The 23370-nt window shown below is 38.5% G+C and overlaps 1 protein-coding gene across 1 annotated transcript in view; it reads right to left on the reverse strand.

The window, feature by feature from the left end:
• The window catches only part of Lama2 (laminin subunit alpha 2), a 575131-nt gene that overhangs the window by 94258 nt on the left and 457503 nt on the right, over positions 1 to 23370 (reverse strand). Inside the window, exons 36-40 of the mRNA XM_028766419.1 lie at positions 20285 to 20447; positions 18802 to 19012; positions 9302 to 9418; positions 8495 to 8658; positions 6390 to 6528 (exon numbers count right to left, since the gene is read on the reverse strand). Coding sequence (XP_028622252.1) covers positions 6390 to 6528; positions 8495 to 8658; positions 9302 to 9418; positions 18802 to 19012; positions 20285 to 20447 — 794 coding nt within the window. The remainder of the gene's footprint in view (positions 1 to 6389; positions 6529 to 8494; positions 8659 to 9301; positions 9419 to 18801; positions 19013 to 20284; positions 20448 to 23370) is intronic.

The following is a 23370-nucleotide window of genomic DNA, read 5'->3' on the forward strand; positions in this document are numbered from 1 at the left end:
AGGGAGGGAGGGAGGGAGGGAGGGAAGGAGGGAGGGAGGGAGGGAGGGAGAGAGGGAGGGAGAGAGGGAGGGAGAGAGGGAGGAAGGGAGGAAGGAAGGAAGGAAAGAAGGAACTAACTCTTAGAAAAGTTGAAAACATGCCTGAGATGTCAAGCTCATGCACTGCTCTTTCAGAGGCCTGGGGTTTGATTTCCAGAACCCATGGCTAGACTGCTCACAAGTTCCTTGTAACTGCAGGCCTCTGCAGGCCTCTCCAGGCTTCTGCACATACACAGCACTCCTTCACAGGGATGTGTGCACATGTACAACATAACAATGAAAATAAACCATAAAAAAAAAAACAACAAACATTACTGTTAGTCCTTCGAGTTTTGCACTCAAGATTTTTTCAGTTTTATAAAATAAGATGGGGACCCTTGTCTTCTTTTCCTGTGCTTTGGGAAGTTTTGTTTGTGGGTCCCTTGAATTAACGGTAGACTTTAACATTTGGCTGGAGATAAATTGTGAACTATTGATTTACTTCATTTGATAGAATTCTTTGGAAGTCTATGTCATCTGAGTATTTAAAATATCTAGCTTCTGTGGGACTCTGTGTATTCATGTTCTGTTTTGAATCTACACGATCTCTAGTAGCTATGGACTTTTCATTCCTAATCCTGCTCCAGTGATTGCTTTACACGCTCTGCCTTCCCCAATGATGTGACGCCTGTGTGTCTGAAGAGTCAGCTTCCTATTTTGTTAATTTTAATGGTTTTTTTCTATGCTATTAATTTCAGCTTTTATTTTTATTTCTTCTTTCGCTTTTTAAGTGCCTTGAACGGAACCTTAGATTTAATTAGTTTTCATTTTTATCTTTTCACAACATCTTTCGGTAATTACCAGTTTATTTGCACTCCATAATTAAGTTTTTCTGGGCTAAGTATTTGTTGGTTTCAAATTATTCTGTGTCCTTTGACTCTTGAAATATTTGGAAGTGTGTTTTAAATTTTTAACTTATATTTATTTGTCTTTTTGTATGCATTAATGTTTGTGTGGATGTGTTCCTTGTACCCATGGATGCCAAAAGCAGCTCTTAGATCCTATAGGCCTGGAGTTTCAGGCAGTTGTGAGCTGTCATGTGGGTGCTAGGAACTGCACGTATGCTAGAGCAGCCAGTGTTCTGAACCATCCTGTGTTGAACTTGTCCATGGACAGTTATATGACATTTTTATCTGTTTCTATTTTTATTGTCCATGATGATAGTCTGTAGCCTGGATGTCCTTCAGGTCATCATGTCTTTCGAGTATATTCTTTGTGCTGTGCTTCATGGTCCTTTTGTTGTTGTTGCTGTTGTAGTTGTTGCTGTTACATTCTGTGAGGACTTTAATGAGGCATGCACAATTGATTCTCTGACTGTTACAAGGTTCCAAACGGGCATTCATTCCTCCTGTCTATGGTACTCAAAGATGGATGCCTGTTTCTCTGCCTGACTCTCAGTCTTGAAGAGGTACAGGAAAGGCTCTCACTGGAGACAGTGAGTTTTCTCATTCTGGCATGTTTGTCTTTATTTCTTCTTTGGCTCTTCTGTTAAGACCTTGTGAGCTCACCATGCTTGGGTTTTACTATGAATTCAATTTCTTTGTTTTACTCTAATGAGTTCTCTTATTGTTCCCTAATAACTCGTTCTGTAAACTAGAGCCAACCGTGATTGTTGCTATTAACAGTCTGTTCCTACATTTTTTCTCATCAGTTTCCCAGATTTATCTCTCTGATCTTTCATTTCCAATGTTTCCATATCCTCACAGTTCAGTAGTATTTTGTGTAAGCTCTAACAGTTTTAATCCAACATGAAAGTCATTCTAACCTGGCTGCGCATTTTAATCACATTGCATTTAATTATAGGACAATTTGTGTTACAGCCTGTTGGTTCTTGACAGTATTTTTGTGCTTTCTTTATTACCTGCCTTCCATATAGCTAGACTGGAGTGTTACCCTGTTCTGGTCAGGGCTCTCTTGACCCCACATCTGCTCAGGTCATGCATCATCATGTGGTGAGAGCTAGAATGTTACTCTCCTTCTCTGACAGGACAGCTCTACATTCTGTGAAGTGTGGTGTTAGCTGCAAGGAGGACAAGACTGCAACTTGCACATTGGACTATGACATAAGACGTACAACTGACTTGAGTTCGGGCTCTGAAATTTCTAGAATTATTGATGACAACTAGTGAAAGCTGTTCTGACTTATGTACTTGTACTAACTAAATTCTATCATATCTTCATCACATATAAAATATGCACATATAGACATATGTCCACATGAATGTGATGGTTTTCCATTCATGTCTGTCTTGCCTTTTATGGCATAGATTGAAGATTGTCCTTCTGGTCATATTGTGATGGCAATTCTGGTTGTCAATGTGGCTAGGTTATGGTCCCAGGTCCTGGTACAAAGCTATACTCTGTCTCTGCTTCATAAGCTGTGGTTTATAGAATGTGAGGGTCACTAAAAATGGGAGAGAAGTAAAAGGTCTCTGAATGTGCACTGAACATGTAAAGATGAATTCTAGGCATGCCTGTTATCACTTGCAGTGGGCCACTCTGCACAGCATTACTGCAGCCTTGACACATGAAATCCACACTTGGCACTATGGATTCTGATATGACATACTACACCAGTGGAACTCACCCCTGAGTTTGAGAGTGTTGTATGTTACAAATTGCAATGATTTGATTATGCATATGTTTTCTGCTCTTATAGAAACATAATAGTTTAATTACAGAAAAGAAAATATTTTCCGACTGTCTTCAGCATGATTGTAGCACAGTATTATGCCTTTATTATGTTAGAGTGCTTGGCTTTAAAATGTGCTGCTAGAATTGATGATTTGAATTGCATAAAACATCATTATGTACAATTTTGTTTAGGACTAGGGCAGAATTTTCAATAAATGTTACAGGTTGATAATCATTTTTGTCATTTTGCGAACATGTTTATGTGAAGTAGTGTTCTTAGAATTGCCAATTACAAAATCAGAATATTATTTCTAAAAATATATTGAAGATTTTCTATGTTCTGCTATATTTAATATTGAGTCAAGATTTGTCCATGTAAAATTAAACAAGGACATAAATCTCATTATCATGCAAGAGTAGTTTAAAGTTTGTATGAATCATAAAATTATGTGTATATCAGACTACTATTTTAAATAAATGGTCTACTTTTAGTTCATCTTTGAGACACACACACATATATATATGTACATATATGAATATATCAATAATTGCTATCAATGTACATGTTTTATACATCTATTAACTGGGGTTCTGTAAAACTTTCTCAAGGTGAAAGGAGTCAAGAAAAGTTTAATAAGTACTAGTTTAGATGTTGTTATAGTTTTATTTTTAATTGTGATTAACTTTTAATTGAGTAGATTTTGCACAAAATATATCAGTGTCCTTAATGTAGGAAACCTTATGCTAAGAGTTGGAAAAAGATTTGTCCATGTAAAAAATAAACAATTTCATCGTTTGTTAAAACACTGAAGTCCATTTATGAAGATTTTCTTCCATCTCCCTCTAGAGTCAAGATGGCAGCATGTCTTCTTCCTGGCCCTCTAGCCTGCTGGTTTGACCCACAGATTCAGCACTTGCCAGATTCACAAATTCATGAATTAATTCTTTATAATCTCTTTTTGGAGCCATGTTTTGGTCAAGAATGATTGCATATGCAATGCTGTTGCACACCATATGGGGTTGTGTGATGTCATAGGCATTGAATTCTGTGTGAGCTCATGGGGCTGTTGAGAAGAGCAAATGCCTATCACTGCATTTCTCAGAAGAGTAAATGTTGTGAATCTATACCTAGATCCAATCGGTTCTATTTCCCTGGAGAAATCTAGTGTTATTATTTTTATGCATTTACAAACATTTTCAATAGTATACTTAATGATGTTTATGCTTTATAAAGGTTGGGGGTGCTCAGCTCTTTCTCCTCTCCCAAATTCAAGAACCCTAAAAACTTCACACTGCTCACTTGCTTCGTTTCCCTCTCACCTCCAATATTTTAATCCTTCCTTTTACAATCCGTGCATTACTAGTTATTATCGTTATCAACATTTCCTTAGATTTATACAAATCTATTATTTTTGTTTCCCTGTGTGTCTTTAGTTCCCACACTCATTTTGTGCAAGTTTAGTTAGTGAAGTGAACTCATCACACATGGATTTCCTCTCATTTGTCTGCCATATTTCACTGTCACAGACACAATTTGTTTCTCAGACATTTGAACCTAAAACAAAGAGAAGGTTCTTTGGAGTTTCTTCAGATTTTTATTGTCCTCATATTAGTAAATGACCACTGGAAAGTTGCTTACAAAAGCCACTTCATTTATATATCAGGACATAAATGTCAACATTTGAGTTTTAAGGCATTTTATATAAAGACTTTTTTTTATAAAGGCTTCACATTTTCTTCTATTTTTATAAATCTCATGTAATGCTCATAGCATTTTAAAAAGACTTATCTATTTATAAATTTTATTTATATTTGTATTTTGTCTATATGCACATTTGCACACCAGAAGAGGGCATTGGATCTCATGAGACTATAGTTATGATGGTTTCGAACCATCATGTTAGTGCTGGTAATTGAACTCAGGAATTCTTGAAGAGCAACCAGTGCCTATAATCATTGAGCAATCGCTCAAGCTTTGGTTGTATCATTCTTTACTATCCTTGAATACTGTTCCAATGACACAACGCACATGTTTCAAATTGTTCAGACTTTTTCTATATCTTATATTTATCATAGAAATGCTTGGAGAATACCCTACAAGAGACATTTAGAATCGCTTCTCCCAAGATATGTGAGTTAGTGCAGAATTGAACACTTTGGTGTTAGAGAACTATGAAGTCTGTTCTATGTCTTGGAACTGAAGGCTAGGGTCATTCATGGTTATGCATCAAACTGACTTGACATTGGTGTCCAGATAGAACTTTGTCACTGGGTTTGTCTAGGAGGATGTTTTGGGATTGCAGTAAAGAAGGCACTCTAGAACGATCTTTGGATGAGCCAATCCCCTAATGGCTTGAAGAGAATGAAAAAATGGAGGAAGAGGAATGTGATTCTTTTCTCTTTCCTTCACATGTATACTGTAGCATCTAAGCTCATGATCTGTGGCCCTAAGACTGTGAGTCTCTCATGTTCAAGAAAATGTTTTGCTCAGTGGCAAAGCAAAATGAATATCAATATGTCTCTTATATGCCATGGTTTATGCATATTTCTTTCACAAGTATCCAACAAGTGTTGTTCGTCCAAAGTTTCTAATATAGTTGTAGATTCTTGGTGAAACAAAATGATTTTTATGAACATGGTACTTAACAAGGGATTTCCCATGAGGCATTTCTTCATTTGCAAAAGTAGTCTGAGGGACACTTATTGCAGAAATGGTTTACACAATGCTATTCTACCTATGAAAGGCTATGCATGAATTATTCTCATGACTGGTGATAAAAATCATCAAGATACATGCATAATCTAGAACCTCAAAGTTCTAAAATATTAGTCCCACACATACTTTGAACAATGACAAAAAGAGAGGGGATCTTTAGCTCATAAAAATAGTGTACAGACTTTAGAAACGCATGATCTGATATGTTCTATAAAAGTGCACTTGACAGTTGAACTTCATATATACTCAATACAATGATGATTGAAACAGAAGTGTTCTTTTCAGGATACATTTCAAAGCTGATTCCATGTGGACTAACAGTGATTAAAGTTCTGGTTTGATCTTCTTTAATTTTGTGAGCTGAAACAAAAATCTGCTTGAGAGTGAGCAGTAGGCTCTGAACTTAGACAATATTAAGTAATACATGATTGCTGTGGCTATAGATAAAGAATATTTTAGCTGAAATTCTATGAAATTTTCAGTAATGATTCAAGACAATTATTCCAATTTACTAGGTTTTTGAAATCTCATTTAAGTTTGAAAATTAATTTAAAAAGATTTGACTAGCTATCAACCTAGAACCAACCAAAGAGCTCAACAGAAGAACTGATAAAGAAAAAGTGGCCCTTGTACACAGGAAAAAATTTCAGACACAAAGAATGAAGCTAAGTTGTTAGTGAGAAGATAGAGATAATGATATTAAATGAATCAAGCCAGTGCCAGAAAGACAAATATTGTATGTTTCCCATGATTCTCAGCGTCTAGTTTTTCTTATAGTGATATAAATAAATCATGTATGTATATATGAAGTTAAAGTTGAATTGAGATTTTCTGGAAACAAAGAAGACAAACAGGAAGGGGGAGGAGGAGAAGTAGGAGGGATGAGGATGGGTAACAAGCTCAGTGTACAAAGATAAAAATGATTTAACTCTCATCGTTACATGATCCTTCTGTTTCTCACCAGTGCTGTAGCCTCTTGGGCAAGCTCCTTGGCTTCTCTGGCCACTTTCTCGGCTTCATCGATATAGTCTTTAATATTACTGTAGGCTCTGAAGGCTGCCGTGGCATTGAAAGAGATGTTCTTAGCCTCATCCAGGATTCTGTCACATTAGACCGAGAAAAGAACTTTAGAAGAATTAGCACTCAAATAAAGAACAGTCAAGTCGTAACAAATCCAGCTTCAAAGAGATCATGGCCAATATAACCAGAATAATTCCAAACCCTAGACAGGTATCTATTGATTGTATTGTACTGTATTGTTCCATTGAAACTCATACTCCTCAAGGCTTGCTGTGAAGTATAGCCAACACGTCTTTAAGATTTTTTCTACATTTATTTAGTTTCTCTCTCTTCTTCCCATCATCCCCCTTCCCACTTCGTGTGTGTGTATGTGTGTGTGTGGAGGGGTGTGTACAGACACAGACACACATATGTGTACAGCTTGACAGAGTCAGTTCTCTCTTACCGTGTGGGTTTTATGGATTGGAGTCATTAGAGATTGAGTTCAGGCTCAGTGGCAAGCATCTTTACCCATTGAGCCACCTTGGCAGCCCCCACCAATATACTTTAAATATATTGATAGCCTGCAAAAGCCCATGCAACCATGTGCCCAGGCAAGTATGTGCGGGCAACATTACTTCCTGTTATTTATAAAGCATAATACAGTTTCCAGAGCACTTCTATCCCATTAATCAAATGAATTTTACAATGTCTTTAGGGTAGACAGACTTCCCAGAAACCATAAAGAGATCACAGAAAAATCAAATCATGACTAACACATGCCTAATGGGATATTTGGAACCTGGGTCTGCTGAGTACTGGCCACTAGTTCATCTACTACTCTTTGCTCTAGATTGGGAAAAGTTTGTGGAAAAAAAAATACCTAATTGTGCATGGGTTGCCAAGTATTCAAACAGTAATTCTTTCTTTCTACATCAATGAATATCAAAGATATTCTGTATTTAATATACACTGACTTGCATGTAGTTCATATTAAATAGATTTATTTAATATGAATAGTGGTTTTGTTTTTGTTTGATTTTGTTGTTGTTGTTGTTGCTTGTGTGTGTGTGTGTGTGTGTGTGTGTGTATGCCTGTGTGCTAGTCACAAAAGCATAAAGAAATAGTTCTCAACCTGTGGGTCATGACCCTTTGGGTAGGGGTGTCAAATAACCCTTTCTCAGAGGTCACATAGAAGATAAATCCTGCATATCAGATATTTATATTATGGTTCATAACAGTAGCAAAAATATAGTCATGAAGCAGCAATGAAATAATTTTATGGTTGGGGGTTACCACAATATGAGAAACTATATTAAAGGGTCACAGCATTGGGAAGATTGAGAACCACTGAATCAGGGGAAGTAAATCATACCTCGAATTCTGTTTAATGAACAATCCCTGTTCTCCAGCTTTCTTTCTCTGGATAATCCCAACTATAGTGAACATGTTATTTATTTTCTTTTTCTTTTTGATAGGGTTTCTTATAGCCCACTGTGAGCACACTGTAGTTGAGGCTGGCCTTGAACTTGTGTCTCCCTGTGACCACTTTCCAAGAGCTGGGGTCACAGGTGTGCAACATAAGCTCTGAACAGTCATTTCAGAGAAGTGCACACAGTATCGTACTGGATTGAGGAGATTGAAAGGCTATACAGAAGACTATACATTCAGAGGCACTTTTAAACAATGAAATGATTAGGTTCCATTAGAAATATAAAATTGAAATCTGCAGCAGAATGAGTTGGTGTATTATTTAGAATGCTAACAAGATAACCCCTGTGCTTTCTAATAGAGACAAGCACACAGTGCTGTATGAGTAGCCTGAGGCTGTGTTCGTTTCCTGATCAGGCATAGTTGAATTCACTTCTAACTTGGACTTGTGATACTTTTTCAGGAGTTCTTTGCCTACATTCTCCTAATTAGGATCTTCCATAGAAAAGCCATGTGGCTCTTTTGTTCATAATTACAGAAATCAAGACTTGAAAGTGATTTTCCATCCTTTCTGCTTGTCTAGACTTTTGGATGAGTGTCAAGCTAGGCAGACATTTCCAACAAAAAATGCCATACCCATCAAGCACAGCAGACGAGTCATTCAGCTGAGCAGCATGGCTCTCAGCCTGGAACACCTTCTCAGCAAGCCTTCTGTCCTTTATTTCCTGGGCGAGGTCATCTATTTTGTCGCTCAGCTCTTCAGACATTGGTGGCAACTTAGTTTTAATGTCTTCGACATACTGATATGGAGAGAGAAGAGACAGCATCAACAGCCATCCAGGCCTCCTTGAACTTGTTAGTTTCTCTAGGAAATATAATCACATATGGCTAGGGTTTTGCCTTTAGAAAACTTTTAATCTACAAGCAAAGAAAATAGAGGCTAAAAGCTGTTGTTCAATAGAAAAATATAGAATTGCATGAAGTCAATTTACACTGAAACATCTATTATTTTTTGTAAGGTTACTTCCTAGCAACAAATGAACAAGTGATGACCATTAGGACCTTTTTAGATTATTTGTGTTCCTATTTCTGCACATTACCAGGCATTACACACTACGTCAAAGGTTTGTTTACAGATTTTTATTTCTCTTTTAACTACTGTTATATGAGATAATGACAGATGGTTAGTATTGGCCAAGGGACAAGGAATGACTTGGTCACCATAATTTAAAAAAAAGAAAAAAGCAAGTATGCCAAAAGCCAGTTCTAGTACCTACTGTTGCCAATAGATAGGTGTGTCCACAACATTATATTTCAACAGTATATTCTCACACAAAAACAAATCGAGGCTCTTATTTATGTTGCTGAGTTCTGTTGCCAATATATGAAGGAAATGTGTTGTTATCTTCTTTCTCTTAATTCTGACCTGTATTGAATACTCACATCTATGACTGAGTTGATTTCACCCGTGAGTTGGTTGGCTTCATCCAGTATGTCATTGCCCTCCTTTAAAGTGTTCTCTATTTGTCGTTTGCTGCCTTCAATAGCCTCCTTCTTTGTCTGTGGCATGTGAAGAAAAAGATTGCAACAGCGTCAGGGTAAAATCCTTTTCTACTGTGTATTCTTATTTCTTCTGAGCTGTCTGAACAAACACAGTATATGATACTGACAGTTCAGCTAGATGACAATAGTCTAACTTACCCGGTCAACTCTCTTAAGAGTTTTTCAACATAGAGCATATGGAGGTCATTTTTCCTTCCCATTTGACAGTCATCCAGGCAAAGAAAAGCAATGTGATAGTTGCTAGAGAATTAAAAGAACTGCTAAAGCAAAGTGGGATGTCCATCTTCAATAGAGTACATGTGTAGGATGTGTGCTATTAGCATCTAGTGTGCAGATTAAACTGGATGAATGGAGTTCCAGTATCTATATAGAAATAATTATGTTGTGAGCATAAATATGCTTTAGGGAGAAAATGTAAGATTCCAAAGGTAGGACTTTTTGGGAAATTTAGAGAAAACATTTTTTGAAGAAGGAGGAGGAGGAGGAGGAAGAGGAGGAGGAGGAGGAGGAGGAGGAGGAGGAAAAGGAGGAAAAGGAGGAGGAGGAGGAAGAAGAGGAGGAGGAGGAGGAAGAGGAGGAAGAGGAGGAGGAGGAGGAGGAAGAGGAGGAGGAGGATCTATCACCTGAAAGAGGAAACCTAGTGGACTCTTTCATAAGATGGGAACAGGCTAACTTCTCTGTGGAACTTACGGCTTGTCTCAAAGCTATGTTAAACCCATTCCTAGCCTAGATGAGGAAAATCAATGGGAGAAAATTACTGCCAATGCCTTCATATGGAGTAATTCATATTGTTCCAATCCTCATTCTTCCTACATGTTTATGAAAACAATTACAATGTTGGTCTATGGCCTTTATATGTTCTTTGAATAAATACTAATAATAGTTTATATTCATGGGGTTTTCCAAGAGGTGAAGAGCAGTCTGTAAGTCTTTGCCCTTTGATTCTATGGGTCATATGTTCATCATTGAAATGAGCATGAAACCGAGTCACTGCAGTGCTGTGGTCTTAGCGCTGTGTCTCCATCAAGTTTCTACGTTGAGGTTCAATACTCCAATGTGTTAGCATTTGGAGGTAACACATTTGGGAGGTGATGACAGCCTGTCATAAAGACCTCATAAATGAGGCCAGTGCCCCTATGAAAGAGGCCCGAGGGACCTTATTCACCCTTCTACCGTGTAAGGACAAAGATGTGAGTTTGTGAGCCAGCAAGCAGGTCTTCACCAGTCACCAATCCTCCAGCATCTTGATATTGGATTGTCTACTCCCTGTCTTCTCGACTGTATGTTATACATTTATTTCACTTTTAAGCTAGAGACTCCTGATTTTGTGATAGCAGCCAGAATGAATCTGGCTGGTCTACCCAAGGAACCATAGACAGCATAGTGTAGTTGAAAGTGTAATGCTGTGGGTTTGGGACTGAAGAGGTAGCACAGCAGGTAAGAGCACTTATTGGTCTTGTAGATAACTCAGGTTCCATTTCCAGCAACAGAAGGTGGCTTGAAACCATCTGTAACTACAATTCCAAGGGATCTAATGTCTCTTATGTTCTCCATGGGCTCAGGAGTGCATGTGGCACACATACATACATTCAAACACATACATATAAAACAAACACAAATTTTAAAGTGTAACTTTGATATACCTAACAGGTTAGGCTGTGACAGGACCATGTCTTTTATTACAGAAATCATGGTTCTTAGTTGCATTTTTCCTAATCTTACCACCTGCCCCTTCACCATGCTCCCAGTATTCATGCCTTCTCAATTCCCTCTACTATATGTTCCTCGGCCCTTTGGCTCTGCTCCTCTTTCTACTTTATGCTCACAGTCAGTTTCCTGCCTATTTACCTGAAACAACACCTGTGTTCATCCTAACCATTATGTACATACTAGGTAAAACAGCTGAACACCAGCAACAGCTTGCCTGAAATGAATCCCAGCTTAGTAATCTACAAAATTCTGAGCAAGCAGTGTGGCCTCTTACAAATTGCATAGTTCCTCACTACTCAAAATGAGGCTCATTGAGCAGCAGCCTTGGCCTCAACAAGAAGCTTGTTAGGAATGCATCATCTCATTATTTTCTGGGATGTACTGACTCAGAACCAACACTGTAACAAGAACTTGGGCTTCTGTGAAATCAGATAGAAAAGACTTGGCTTATAACTGCCAAGCACAGGGAAATCCTGTGTGATTGTTAACCACTATGTTGATGATTTTTTTCTTAGTTCTTTCTTATCTGAAATGTGTGTGTGTGTGTGTGTGTGTGTGTGTGTGTGTGTATGGTGTGAATCTGTATGTATGGGAGTGGTGTGAATATGCATGTAGTTGTGTATGGGTATGTAAATATGTGACTGTATTATGATTTGTGTCTGAGGGTAAGTAGAGTGAAAATGTATGTGAGTGGGTGTGAGTTTTGTGAATATTTATATAGGTGTATGTAAGAGTGTGAATGTGTGAGTGTATGTATGATTATGTGTGAGTGAGTGTATGTGAGTGCTGTGAACATGTGTGTAAATGTATAAAAGTGTATGAGTGTGAGTATGCATGTAAGTGTATGAAGGTACAAGTGTATGTGAGTGTGAGCATATATGAGTGGTGTGAATATGGTGTGAGTGTATGTGAATGTGCATGTGTGAGTGTGTGTGAATGTGTATGTGTGATTGTGAGTATGCAAGTGTGAGTCTGTCAGTGTGCATTTGAGTGTTTGCTCTTATGTGTGGTGTATGTATGTATATACTTAGGTGGATAAGGGCATATCTGTAAGTAGATGCATGTATACATATGTACATGTGCATATGTTGACAACAGATGTCCTCCTCAGTCCTTTCCCACCTTACTTTTGACACAGGGTCTGTCACCATGAGTTTTAGCACACAGAGCTCAAGGATGCATCTTGATGACTGCCCAAGGAGCTACAGGGTTCTGCCTGTCTCTGTACCCAGTCTCTGGAGCTACAGACATGGGCTGCTGCATAAGGGATCTAAACTCAGCTCCTTGGGCTTATGTTGGAGGTACTTTGTCAACTGAGTCACAGTCTAAATGATTTTAAATTTTATTCTATTGGGTATTCACCAAATATAAAAAAAATGGCTGTTCCTTTTTCATATAGATCTCTTTGGTTTTATTGAAGGGGGGGTCTAAAAAATACAGGTTAGTTAATGGACATCGAAGAAATAAACACACTGATTCACAGCCTACTGAACTGTGCACAGTGACGGACAACACATAGAACATAACATGTAGAATCTTAATACAGATTGCAGATCATACATATATAACAAATCATTACTGTGTACATTATCTCATATGTCCAGGCTTCCAAACATTTCGTATACTTTCTAATTGGTACCATGAATACATTCTTCGAGACAGTGTGAATTCCATAGAGACAGTCTTATGCATTACTCTCTCTCTAGTACCTCTAAGAACTTCTTCAATGAATGATTTTGAATAAGTAAGTGAAGGTGAAGTTGTGTTGTGACACAGCTAACTGAGAAACTCTGGAAGATTTAGTAGAATATTATATGTGGTAATGCCTCTTCCTTGACAACAAATGCAGAAGAAGATTCAGTATCCCTCATTTCTGACCACATCTTTGCTTCCAAGAGTCTGAAATTCTTTACATAATAACCATTCTGATCCCCACTCTTGTATAAACTTATGTAAAGGTATAGTATACACAGAAGTTCAAAAGTGCTCTTTTGATTGTGGCTTCTTTGTATTAATGCACTAAGGTCATTTAAAATAATACATCAAATGGGAGGAAGAGCTATTTCTGTGGATGTGTGAAACAAAGAGCTAAGTTTATTTCAGCTTCAATAAACTGGAGAATATGTGTTTATAGTTTTAACTGGGTCAGTTTAGAAAGACAACTTCAATATAAGGTCACTGTGTTCTTTATCATAATAAAGCAAATGATGATCTAGACAGTAAAGAACGGTTAAAGGGACCTAATCTTTTAGATTAGGTGAAATACTCTAGCTTTGAAACAAAGAAATATGAAGATTTGGAGCTTGGGGGAAAATCAGAGAAAACATCGGTCTCTCTTTGCTTTATGACATTCTTCTTATTGATTAATCAAAGTATGTTATATTTGTGCTGAATACCACTTGAAGCTCTGAGGATACAATCAAATAAAGATATACTTCTCATGACTCTTCTGGGAGAGTACTATGGTATGGATTTAAATGTTCAACAAAGGCCACATGTACCACTAATACACGAAAGTACAAAAGTGAAACATTTAGCAGATGAGTCTCTTTCTCTCTCTCTCCCTCTCCCTCTCCCTCTCCCTCTCCCTCTCCCTCTCCCCCTCTCTCTCTCCCTCTCTCTCTCTCTGTCTGTCTCCCTCTCTTCTCCCTTTCTCCTTCCTCCTTCCTGACCATCATAATGTTACCATCTTTTCTTTACTGTGAATTTCCTGCCATGATGCTCTGGCCCTGCCATAGACCACAAATGGCGAAGCAAGTGGTCATGGACCAGGACCTCTGCCAGTTGAAAACTAAATAACCTTTTCCTCATCAATTTTTTATTTTGTATTTGTTCTGTTGCTGCAATTGAGAGATAACTGACACAGGAGGGAGAAAGTACATTAGTAAATTAGTGTGTCATCTTAGGTAATCATGAGATTAGTGTTATAAAAATAAATACAAAGGAATGGATAAAGATTGATGTAAGTTATAAAATACCCAAGGCAGGGAATTCAGAGCATCTAAGAAATCAAAAAGGAAGGCCCTTACATAGAGATATATGGAGATATAATTCTTTAAAATGAAGCCAGCGATGTGAGAGAACTCATGAAGTCACACTTCTAAGGAGTTCCTGGCAGCTACTGGCTGCTCTGGGAGGGAACAATCTGTAGTCCTTAGAAATGCAGCCCCGTAGGTTACCCTAGCTCCAGGGGATGACTTCATATCTATGGATATATTTAAAGTGGAAATTTCTGGTTTCTTTGGAGTCTCGAGTAGATTATAATGACACAGCTGTGGCAGACAAGTGAAGGAACGTTTTACTGAAGCAGACCCAGGTGAAAGGATGCTTTGCTATAACAAATGTGTGAAAGGACACATGGTGTTTAGAAGAAATATAAATATGTCCCCACAGACAGTAGAGCTCAGGCATTGGTTTGCCTTGCTCCAGCTCATTTGTCTTTACTGAGGACATGAATGAATTAGTTTATCTTACATTGCATTGATAAGATTTGCTTGTGGTGCCTTCATAAACAGACATTCGCCAAAGAACTTCATATAAGTTTCTGCAGCTTCTTGCAGCTTCTACAGACTTAGACCAGTTGTCCAGCCTCACAGTTTTAACTGGATTGAACTGCACTTGCTGATTCATGTGTGGTGTCTGTCAAATGGACTCAACTAAGAAAAATGAAGATTGGAATTGCCATGAAGAACTATTTCTAAATAGGTTCTCTTCCCCCGTACCCTATTAAGCTTTCTTTTCCACTATCTCTGGTGGGTGGGGGGCTAGGGGAGTTGAACCCTTAATAAAGTAGGCTGTGAAAACTATAGACATACGTATATTGGTAGCCCTAGATGGACACAATGAGTTTTTTTTTAAATAGACACAGGAAGTTGGGATGGGAAAATGGATGTGTGTGGGAGAGAACTTGTGATGGATTTGATCAAACACATTATAGGCATTCCTGAAACAGTAAAAACTAAAAAGTATGCCATAAGCATAATAGTTAAATCATTTGTTTGTATATAAGGTTGGTTATATTCCCACCTTTACCGTCTAATTGATTAGATTTATCCATTCAGAGCCCTGCTGGATAAATGCTGCCCTTCCCTTCTGCTGCTGTTTACCACAGCTTATATAGGAATCTGAAAACACCATCTCCTTGTGTGCCTTTATGTTTCGTTCTTGCCTTCTCTTCATCAGTCATGTTGTAAGGGAAGACTTTGGGGAAGAGTGTTCAGTGTGCATCCTTTGCTTCGCTGAATTGCTCATGTGGTATTTTTCTGCTCATCAGTGCCTATCCCCTACTCTGGTTCCTTCCCACTCCTCAAAATGCCTTTCTAACTCAGCTACTACCACTACTTGGTGTTCAAAGCCTCCTATCATCTCATTCCAGGTGGCACTTATATAGGTTATGAATGAGCCAGCCCACTTTACCTGACATTTCCCACAGTCACCTTGTACCTTCACAGTATTGTATTTGAGTGCATATTGTCCTCTCGTTTCCTTAAATTTTTCACAATGGTTGGTGGAACTAAATGTGATATTATTTTTACAAATCTTTTTTGACCCTCCTAGCCAATATAAATTACAATGTTAAGTATAGGGAAAAAATAAACCATCTAGATTTTTTTCATATTACAAGTTTGATTCAGCCAATAATTATTCATAGTCAACCCAAAATGAGTGAGTTACCAACAGCAGCTAGATTTGATCAACATTTAAATTTTATATATGTGTACTCCTTTGGCCTAAAATCATATTATTTAATAACACACAGCCGACTTTTCAGTTTACCTGTGCCATTAACAAATACTTCAATGTGTAATTTTAATATATGACTCCACATTTTGGTTGCTTCCTGTAGTGCTTAAGCTACAAATGAAACTCTTTAGTCACATAAGCTAACTTTTTTGTAAAGCAAAGTTTGGGGTTTGCTTATTCCAGCTGGCTATCTCAGCCACCATTCATCTGTATATACTCTATTCCAATTCTACCAATCATGAATTCTCTATCAGATACGTTACCTCTTTTATTTCTTTTCAGCCTCCTGTTTCTAAAGTGTTCCCCTCGCCTGCTTCCACTGAGTGGTACTCATATAACAAATGTCGGACTCTTTATAAAGATACAGATAAGATGCCCCTATCCACTTTTATTACTTCTGTGATAATTACTTCAGTGTACAGAGTGGTTTGCTTGTTTGCCTGTGGGTACCTCCAGGTAGATTCAGGTTATTAAAGCCATCAGTTGTTGTTTTACATCAATGTTTCTTAGACTAAAGATTGTATCTAAGTGATTAGAGAATTTGTTCTGTTTTGTCTATCTGTCTTGATAGGGCCTTGATATGCATCTAGTATAGTTTGAAACTTATTCTTCTGCTTCTGCCCCACAGATACAGTCATCACAGGTGTGTGCCACCACTCCCAGATTTAGAGGATATTTTTTAATTGGATATTTTCTTTACTTACATTTCAAATACTATCTCCTTTCCCAGCACCCCCCCCCCCAGACCCACATCCCATCCTCCCTGTCCAAGCTTCTATGAGGGTGCTCCTCCAACCACTCACTCACCCACCCACTTCTGCCTCCCCACCATGGCATTCCCCTACACTGGAGCATCGAGTCTTCAAAGGACCAAGGGCCTCTCCTCCCATTGATGTCCGACAAGGCCATCTAGAGGATATTTTTTAAAACAAGGTTACGAGCTGACTACCTTAAAAGATAAATAACTATCCATTTGACCTGGATTTTAGTATCCTTAATAGTAGATCTAGTACAGTGAATGTTTAAAGCCATATCATTATTAAACCCATGGTGTACAATGTACAAAGCCACTGTTTTCAAATCTGTATGGATAGTAAGTGAATCCAAGGAGTCTTAGGATATGGCCACCAGGTAGCATCCTAGAAGAGCCAGTGCAGATTCTTCCGGGGAGACCAAAGACCATGAATATACTCTGTTTAATGAACTCCCCAGTTGACTTTTGTTATACAGTGTGTGTGTGTGTGTTTCTGTATGTATGTATACGAGTGTAAATGTGCATGTGAAGATGAAAGGAGATAGGGTCATTCCTCTCTTTCTACCTCAAGAGCTCTAAGAATTAAACTCAGTTTAATAAGACTTGGTATAAGAGCTCTTCCCCACTGAGCAATTACAATTGGCCCCAGGTGACCATTTTTAAAGGCTAGTCTAGCATCAATCTTAGTAGCCCTGCCAATTTAAATTACACATACTTTATTCCTGATAGTTTACACAATCACCTCCTTTATCCAGAAAGTATTTAAATAAGCCTTTGGTTAAGCACAGCATCTGAGATAAAAATACGAAAATGAGGACTTGGAACTCCAGGGCTGACTGCATAGGCTGCAAGCCTCTCCCATAGTACCTGAGAAGTATGGCTCTGGGTTTTACTCATCACTAAAGTGAGGAGAAGCTGAACTTCCCATTCAGTGTGCCACTATAACTTCTCTCAAAATAATTCCCAAATACCTAGTATGCTTTCCACACAGGGAATTTTAATTTCTTAAACTGTTGCCATAAAGTGGAGAGCTAACACTGTATAAGTTACTGTACTGGGGTGTCACAAGGCTGTGTGTCACCACACAGCCTGTGATAGCACAGCCTTCACACTTCCTGCCTCTCCAGAGCCTGTGTTCTCTTGAGTATAGCTAGTGTGTCAGTGGTCCCAGATTGGTTAAGATTAGAAATATGACTTAGAGTGAAAGTTCTCCTCCTTAGCCTTCTACCACTGTGACAAGGCTAAATCCCAGAACAGAGAATGTCTCCTCCAATTTTCTCTTAACTGATTGTCCTTGGATCTAAAGGAAAACAGAACAAATAAAAGAGCAAAGACTAAAATGTGTGGTTATTTAGTTCTCTGTCAGTGACATTCAACAAACAGCTTAAAGATCTTGTGCAATGCTGTAGTATTGAATTATTGCAAAATTCAACATTAGCAGAGCTGTGGGTTTCCTGCAGCATTCAGATCTTCAAAGAAGCCAACAGAAAGGGGTGGGCAATAGATGGAGAAGAAGGACTTTAAATACAAAATATAACTGTGTACACTAAATATAGTCTCAGAGAACCGAAGCATTAACTATGGTATGATCAAGGAAGAGACTGAAAACAATAAGAGAAAGGAAAAATAAAGGGAGGGGGGAAAGGAGGTCTGTCTGGTTTCTCATTAGCTCAGCTTCCTTACAAGTAGAAGGAACTATATTGGTTGCTGGCAAACTGGGTCTCTGTACTCAGCTTGTGGAGTAGGAAAGTAAATCACAAAACTGTACGGCACTGGGGTTGAGCCATCCTTTGTGCAAGTTCCATTATAATGACTTATTGTAGAGCTGAGATTGTCTCCATCTGGATTTCTAAATGGCAACTTGTCATTGTCATGAGATTCCCTGTCTCTCAGGGGTGAACTTCTTCCATGCCATTTTTTAATAAACCTTCTGGACACATGGAAAGACAGACAGACAGACCATACAGACCGACACACACACACGCACACACACACAGAGAGAGAGAGAGAGAGAGAGAGAGAGAGAGAGAGAGAGAGAGAGAGAGTTCTGTTCTTAGAAGACCTTATAGAGTCATAGACTTTCCTTTGAAACATATGTCAACTTCACTATTCTAGACATGTCAACCTACCCCCCCCATTCCAAGACAAGAATGAGAGGACCCCTAGCTCTTACCTCCAAGATGGTCATGTTTTTTTGGTTGGCAGCAGACAACCGATTAGCATCTTGAGTTTTCTTGGTGGCTTCTCTCAATAGATCCCAAGCATCATCAAGTTTGTTCTTGTACCCTGACAGCTTCTCCCGGAGATCCTTTTCCATTTCTTCATTCTTGGCTCTGGGCTCTCCAAACAGCTTGTTTACTCTCTTCAGAAGACCTTCTGCTGCCCTGCAAATACCCCCAGCCCAAGAGTACAAAATGACTTCACTGCTCATCTTAAGTCTTTCCTTATATTAAGTTAAGGTACAAGATGATGCTAACATTAAAAGGTTAAAAATGCATGAAAACATAGCAACAGATTCACAATGCTCCAAGTCAAGGTGAATTGATATCTAATTGTGACTGAAATTTTTATTAAAATTTGAAAAAAAAACTTGATCAATTTATTAGTAAGCTTACATTTTTAATTGGTTAGGAATCTTGTGCCATAGTCACACTATGACTGATAAGAGAAAAATATTTGCTTTGCTGCACATGCAAAATCAAACAGATCAAAATGCCAGCTGCCCCATCTCAATGAGATACTTCCTTTGACTATATTGGACTGTTGGCATGCTGGCTTAGTAACTGTAGATAGAACTCTCATAGTTTTGCCATCCTAGCCTACTGCCATAATTTTGATCTTCTCTACTTTTTCTTATAACTCAGCAGTCTGAAAAGTCCTTAACTTACCAGGATTTCCTAAAATGGTAAATAATGATAGCATTGAGTGTGACTTTATTTGTCATTTATTAAAGTAGGTGGTCATGTTCCCCTCTTTCCCTCCTTCATCTTCCTCCTCTCCTCTTCCTGCTCCTATTCCCCCTTCTCCTGTTTTCTCTTTTCTTCTCCTTCTGCTACTCCCTTTGCTCTTCTATCTCCCCCATCCCCTCCCTCCCTTCCTCCCTCCCTCCCTCCCTCCCTCCCTCCCTCCCTCCCTCCCTCTCTCTTCTTCTTCTTCTCCAAGGAGATAGGGTTTCATGTATACTAAGTTGGCCTTGGACTTGTTCTGTGGCCAAGAATGACCCTGAATTTTGGATCCTCCTACCTTTATCTTAAAAGGATTGTAGGTGTATTATCCTGCCCACTTTACATAATGCTGGGGATCAAAGTCAGACATTGTACATGTAAAGCAAGCTCCCACTAATAAGCAAGTCACATCTCCAGCCCTTTGAGCTTATTGATAGTTCAAATGTTTCTAACACCAGTAATAGACAAAGTAAGCCCATTGGCATAGCTATAAAAAATAACACTCCAAAGTTCAGTTACTTATTATTTTATATATGGGCAAACATGATTTTAAAGCAAAATATGTAGGGTTAACTGAAGATACGAAGAATAAGTAACAGATATTGCCAAATAAAAAAGCTGCGTTCTGCTCACTTGTGGTATAGAAACTTAGGAAACTTAATAATGCTGTCCATTTGTCAAATGAAAAGCCCCCAGAATGTCTCTACTCACACCAACTCATCCTCAGCAACTTCCTTCTGCATTTGAAGATCTTTACTTCTAAGTTCTTTCAGCATCCGGTCGATCTCCTTCTGAAGCTCTTGTAAGTTTCTCTCTGCTGTACTGTCTTGACTTCCTAAGGTTTCATTTAGTTTTACAGCTTTTTCATTTACAGCTGTGGGGTGAGAGGGGAGGGGAAATTTTATTAATTAAGTAACAAGAGTTACAAGTGCAAAACTGGCACTCAACATTTGATCTTCTCACCATCCCCAGGTTGTTCCTTCTGAGAACCAGAGGCAGGTACCAGGACAGGCAGCAACAAAGAGGAAAAAGTGACATAGTTCTCCAGGCTAAACTCCTTTTGAGAGCATAGTAACTAAGGTATTATGTGTAAAGGAGGGCATATAAACAACGAACAGACTCAAACTCTCTTCAGGTAACAGGTAGAAGTAGGAGATGTATGATTTAACACCATGCCACTGAACACATAAGATCTTTTGCATTGTTGACCAGTCATATCTACTAGCTTTAGAATCCCGAGAATGTAAACACTCTTGGCTGTGAGCTCACTGAACACGGACCTGTCTGTACATTTCTACAGCCTTGTCATCTTCAAGTTTTAAAGGAAGAAAGGTTCATTGGTCTAGGGAAATTGATTAGACTGGAAAGATGCCTTCAGCAGTAAAGCCCATCCCAGGAGTCTATGTTTACAATGCAGTGAACAGGGTTTCGAGCTATGCTCCTTGGAATATTAAGATTCTCTAGGTGCTTCGAGTACTCTACAAATGATGCCTGCTCTGCCAAGAAATTGCATGATAGGTTGGTGTTCTGCACAAGATTTCATCTGGAAAAAGAATTCTCTGTCAAATAAAAGTTTAAAAACTTGGTGCGTTGAAATAGTTACATAGCACTATCATTCATTTTAGCCTGGTGCTCTTTGAAGAGTGTTCTATGGGACATTAATTTGGTGAGTTGAAGGGAGATATTTTCTCAAGCTCTTTGTCTGTTGAATATATAGTTATACAATATTACCCATGAAAATTCTCAGAGTGAAGAGTCTGGCCTGCCCAAGAGCTATTTTCTAACATTTAAAGGTGTATCTGAAGACCTCTTTAAAATGTAATAAATCTTGAACTTTCCTTATTGGAGAGATTTTTCAGATTTGCACTGGGCAGAGCTCCTAAGTCAGGTGTACACAGTAGTTAGGGTGGGCTTTGAGTAGGTGGCTCTAAAATGCTGTACCACATCCAAAGACAGCAGGAACAGCTTGGAGCTTTTTTAAAGAAATGTAGATTCCCAGGCCCCACCACAGATCAGCTGAGACAAAACTAGGAGTCAGGGACCTACATTCTGGCATTTGACCAAATCCTCCAGAGGCGGAGCCAAGACTTTGTTGCCCTCCTGCCTGTGAGAGACTATTAGCTAGATAAGCAACTTGAGTTAAGAATTGTTCCATTACCCTCCTACCTGTGAGAGGGTATTAGCTAGATAAGCAACCTGAGTTAAGAATGTCTCACTACCCTCCTGCCTGTGAGAAATTATTAACTAGATAAGTAGCTTGAGCTAAGGAATGTTTGTGGGGGCATTGTGGTTACAGGTACCAGGAAATTAGAGATGTTGGTGGAATAGCCCTGGACTCTGACTCTTATATAACTTTCCTGCCTGCTTGTCTTCATAATGGCAGCTTGAAAAATAAAGTTTAAGTGCTTGGTCAGACATTTAGACTGGAGCTTCGTCTTTGTGTCTCTTGTCCCTTCATTCTTTTGCTTCCCTTCCCTAAGGTCTCCTCGAATCCCCTGTGGGCTGGGGCAGCTTCTGATGCTTGCTGGGTATAAAGAACACTGACAAGTGGAAGAAGCTGAGTCTGTCTCACCTGCTCTTTCCAAATCACCCCCTTTATTTATAAATGTGTTCGCTTAGAAACTTGCTGCAGCCAACACTTATTCTTGAACAGTAAAGCTAAAGAGAGAATGTTTATTTTCCTTCCAAAATCATGATGCAAAACTTAATTCCTACATGATGGTAGGTAAAGATGGGGCCTCTGAGACCTTAAGGTGTCTTTTATATCTGTTCTTCATGGTAAATCTCTGCAGAAAAGAGTTTGGTAGGAAAAGAATAAGCAGAGGAAGAATGACGAAACCCAGACCTCAGCTGCATCCTCTGGAAGGCCTATGTCACCTCTCTTCAACTGAGGAGACATGTAAAGAGCTAAGGAAATCAAAGGGGTACAGAAAAATCATAGTATGTGTAAGAAAATGATGCTGCATTAAGAAAGAGAACATCATTTTATATAAGAGGGCTAAGGGTCAGATGTCAGTAGTAGAACATTGCCCAGCATACACTTAATCCCCAGCCCCAAGAGGAAAGTTAAGCAGACAAGGTTTGCTTAACTTATATAGGTGGGATGATCTTGTAAACTAAAGATGAATGGGTTATGAAATCCTTATTCTGAAGTATATAGTGTCCCTTTCAATATCTTTCCTACAGGGTTGAAAATAATTGTAAAAAATATTGCTTGAATTGATTTTACTTATTCCAATCTTATTTCAGAAGAGGGTTTTATACTAATTAAAACTTTTTAAAAGCAGGATAAAAATCAACATAAAAGGAAGTAAGAGGAAAGGAAAATGAGGAGAATATTTCTAGAGAGAAAGGCATGCCATACTGTTTGTTCTGAAATATCATAAATCAGCTTGAAATCATGGCAGCTGCTGATGCCTACCGGAGAATAAATGGGGCCTTCTTAAGAGGAGTGGACAGCACCTGTAAAACTACCAGCTCCCTGGAGAAAGCAAATCTATTTTCCATACTAAATCTGAAAAAACTTTTTATGAGTTAAGTTTGTCAGACAGGGAATTTGTTAGTCTGTCTCGACTAAAGAAGATGACTAGTATTAGTTAAGTCCTACGATAAGTCAGGACATGAATAGTAATGCGGTTGATCTCTGTCTCTCACTAATTCTAACCCAGGAGATAAAACATAGTTCACTCATGATCTGATTAAGAGTCCGAGCATAGTAGATATAAAATTATAGTTGATATAAAAATACACCACGGTTGAACAGAAGTTGATTATCCATGAAGAGGCCATGACTCACG

Source organism: Grammomys surdaster, unplaced genomic scaffold, assembly GCF_004785775.1.
Source record: "Grammomys surdaster isolate TR1022 unplaced genomic scaffold, NIH_TR_1.0 168, whole genome shotgun sequence".
Lineage (NCBI taxonomy): Eukaryota > Metazoa > Chordata > Mammalia > Rodentia > Muridae > Grammomys > Grammomys surdaster.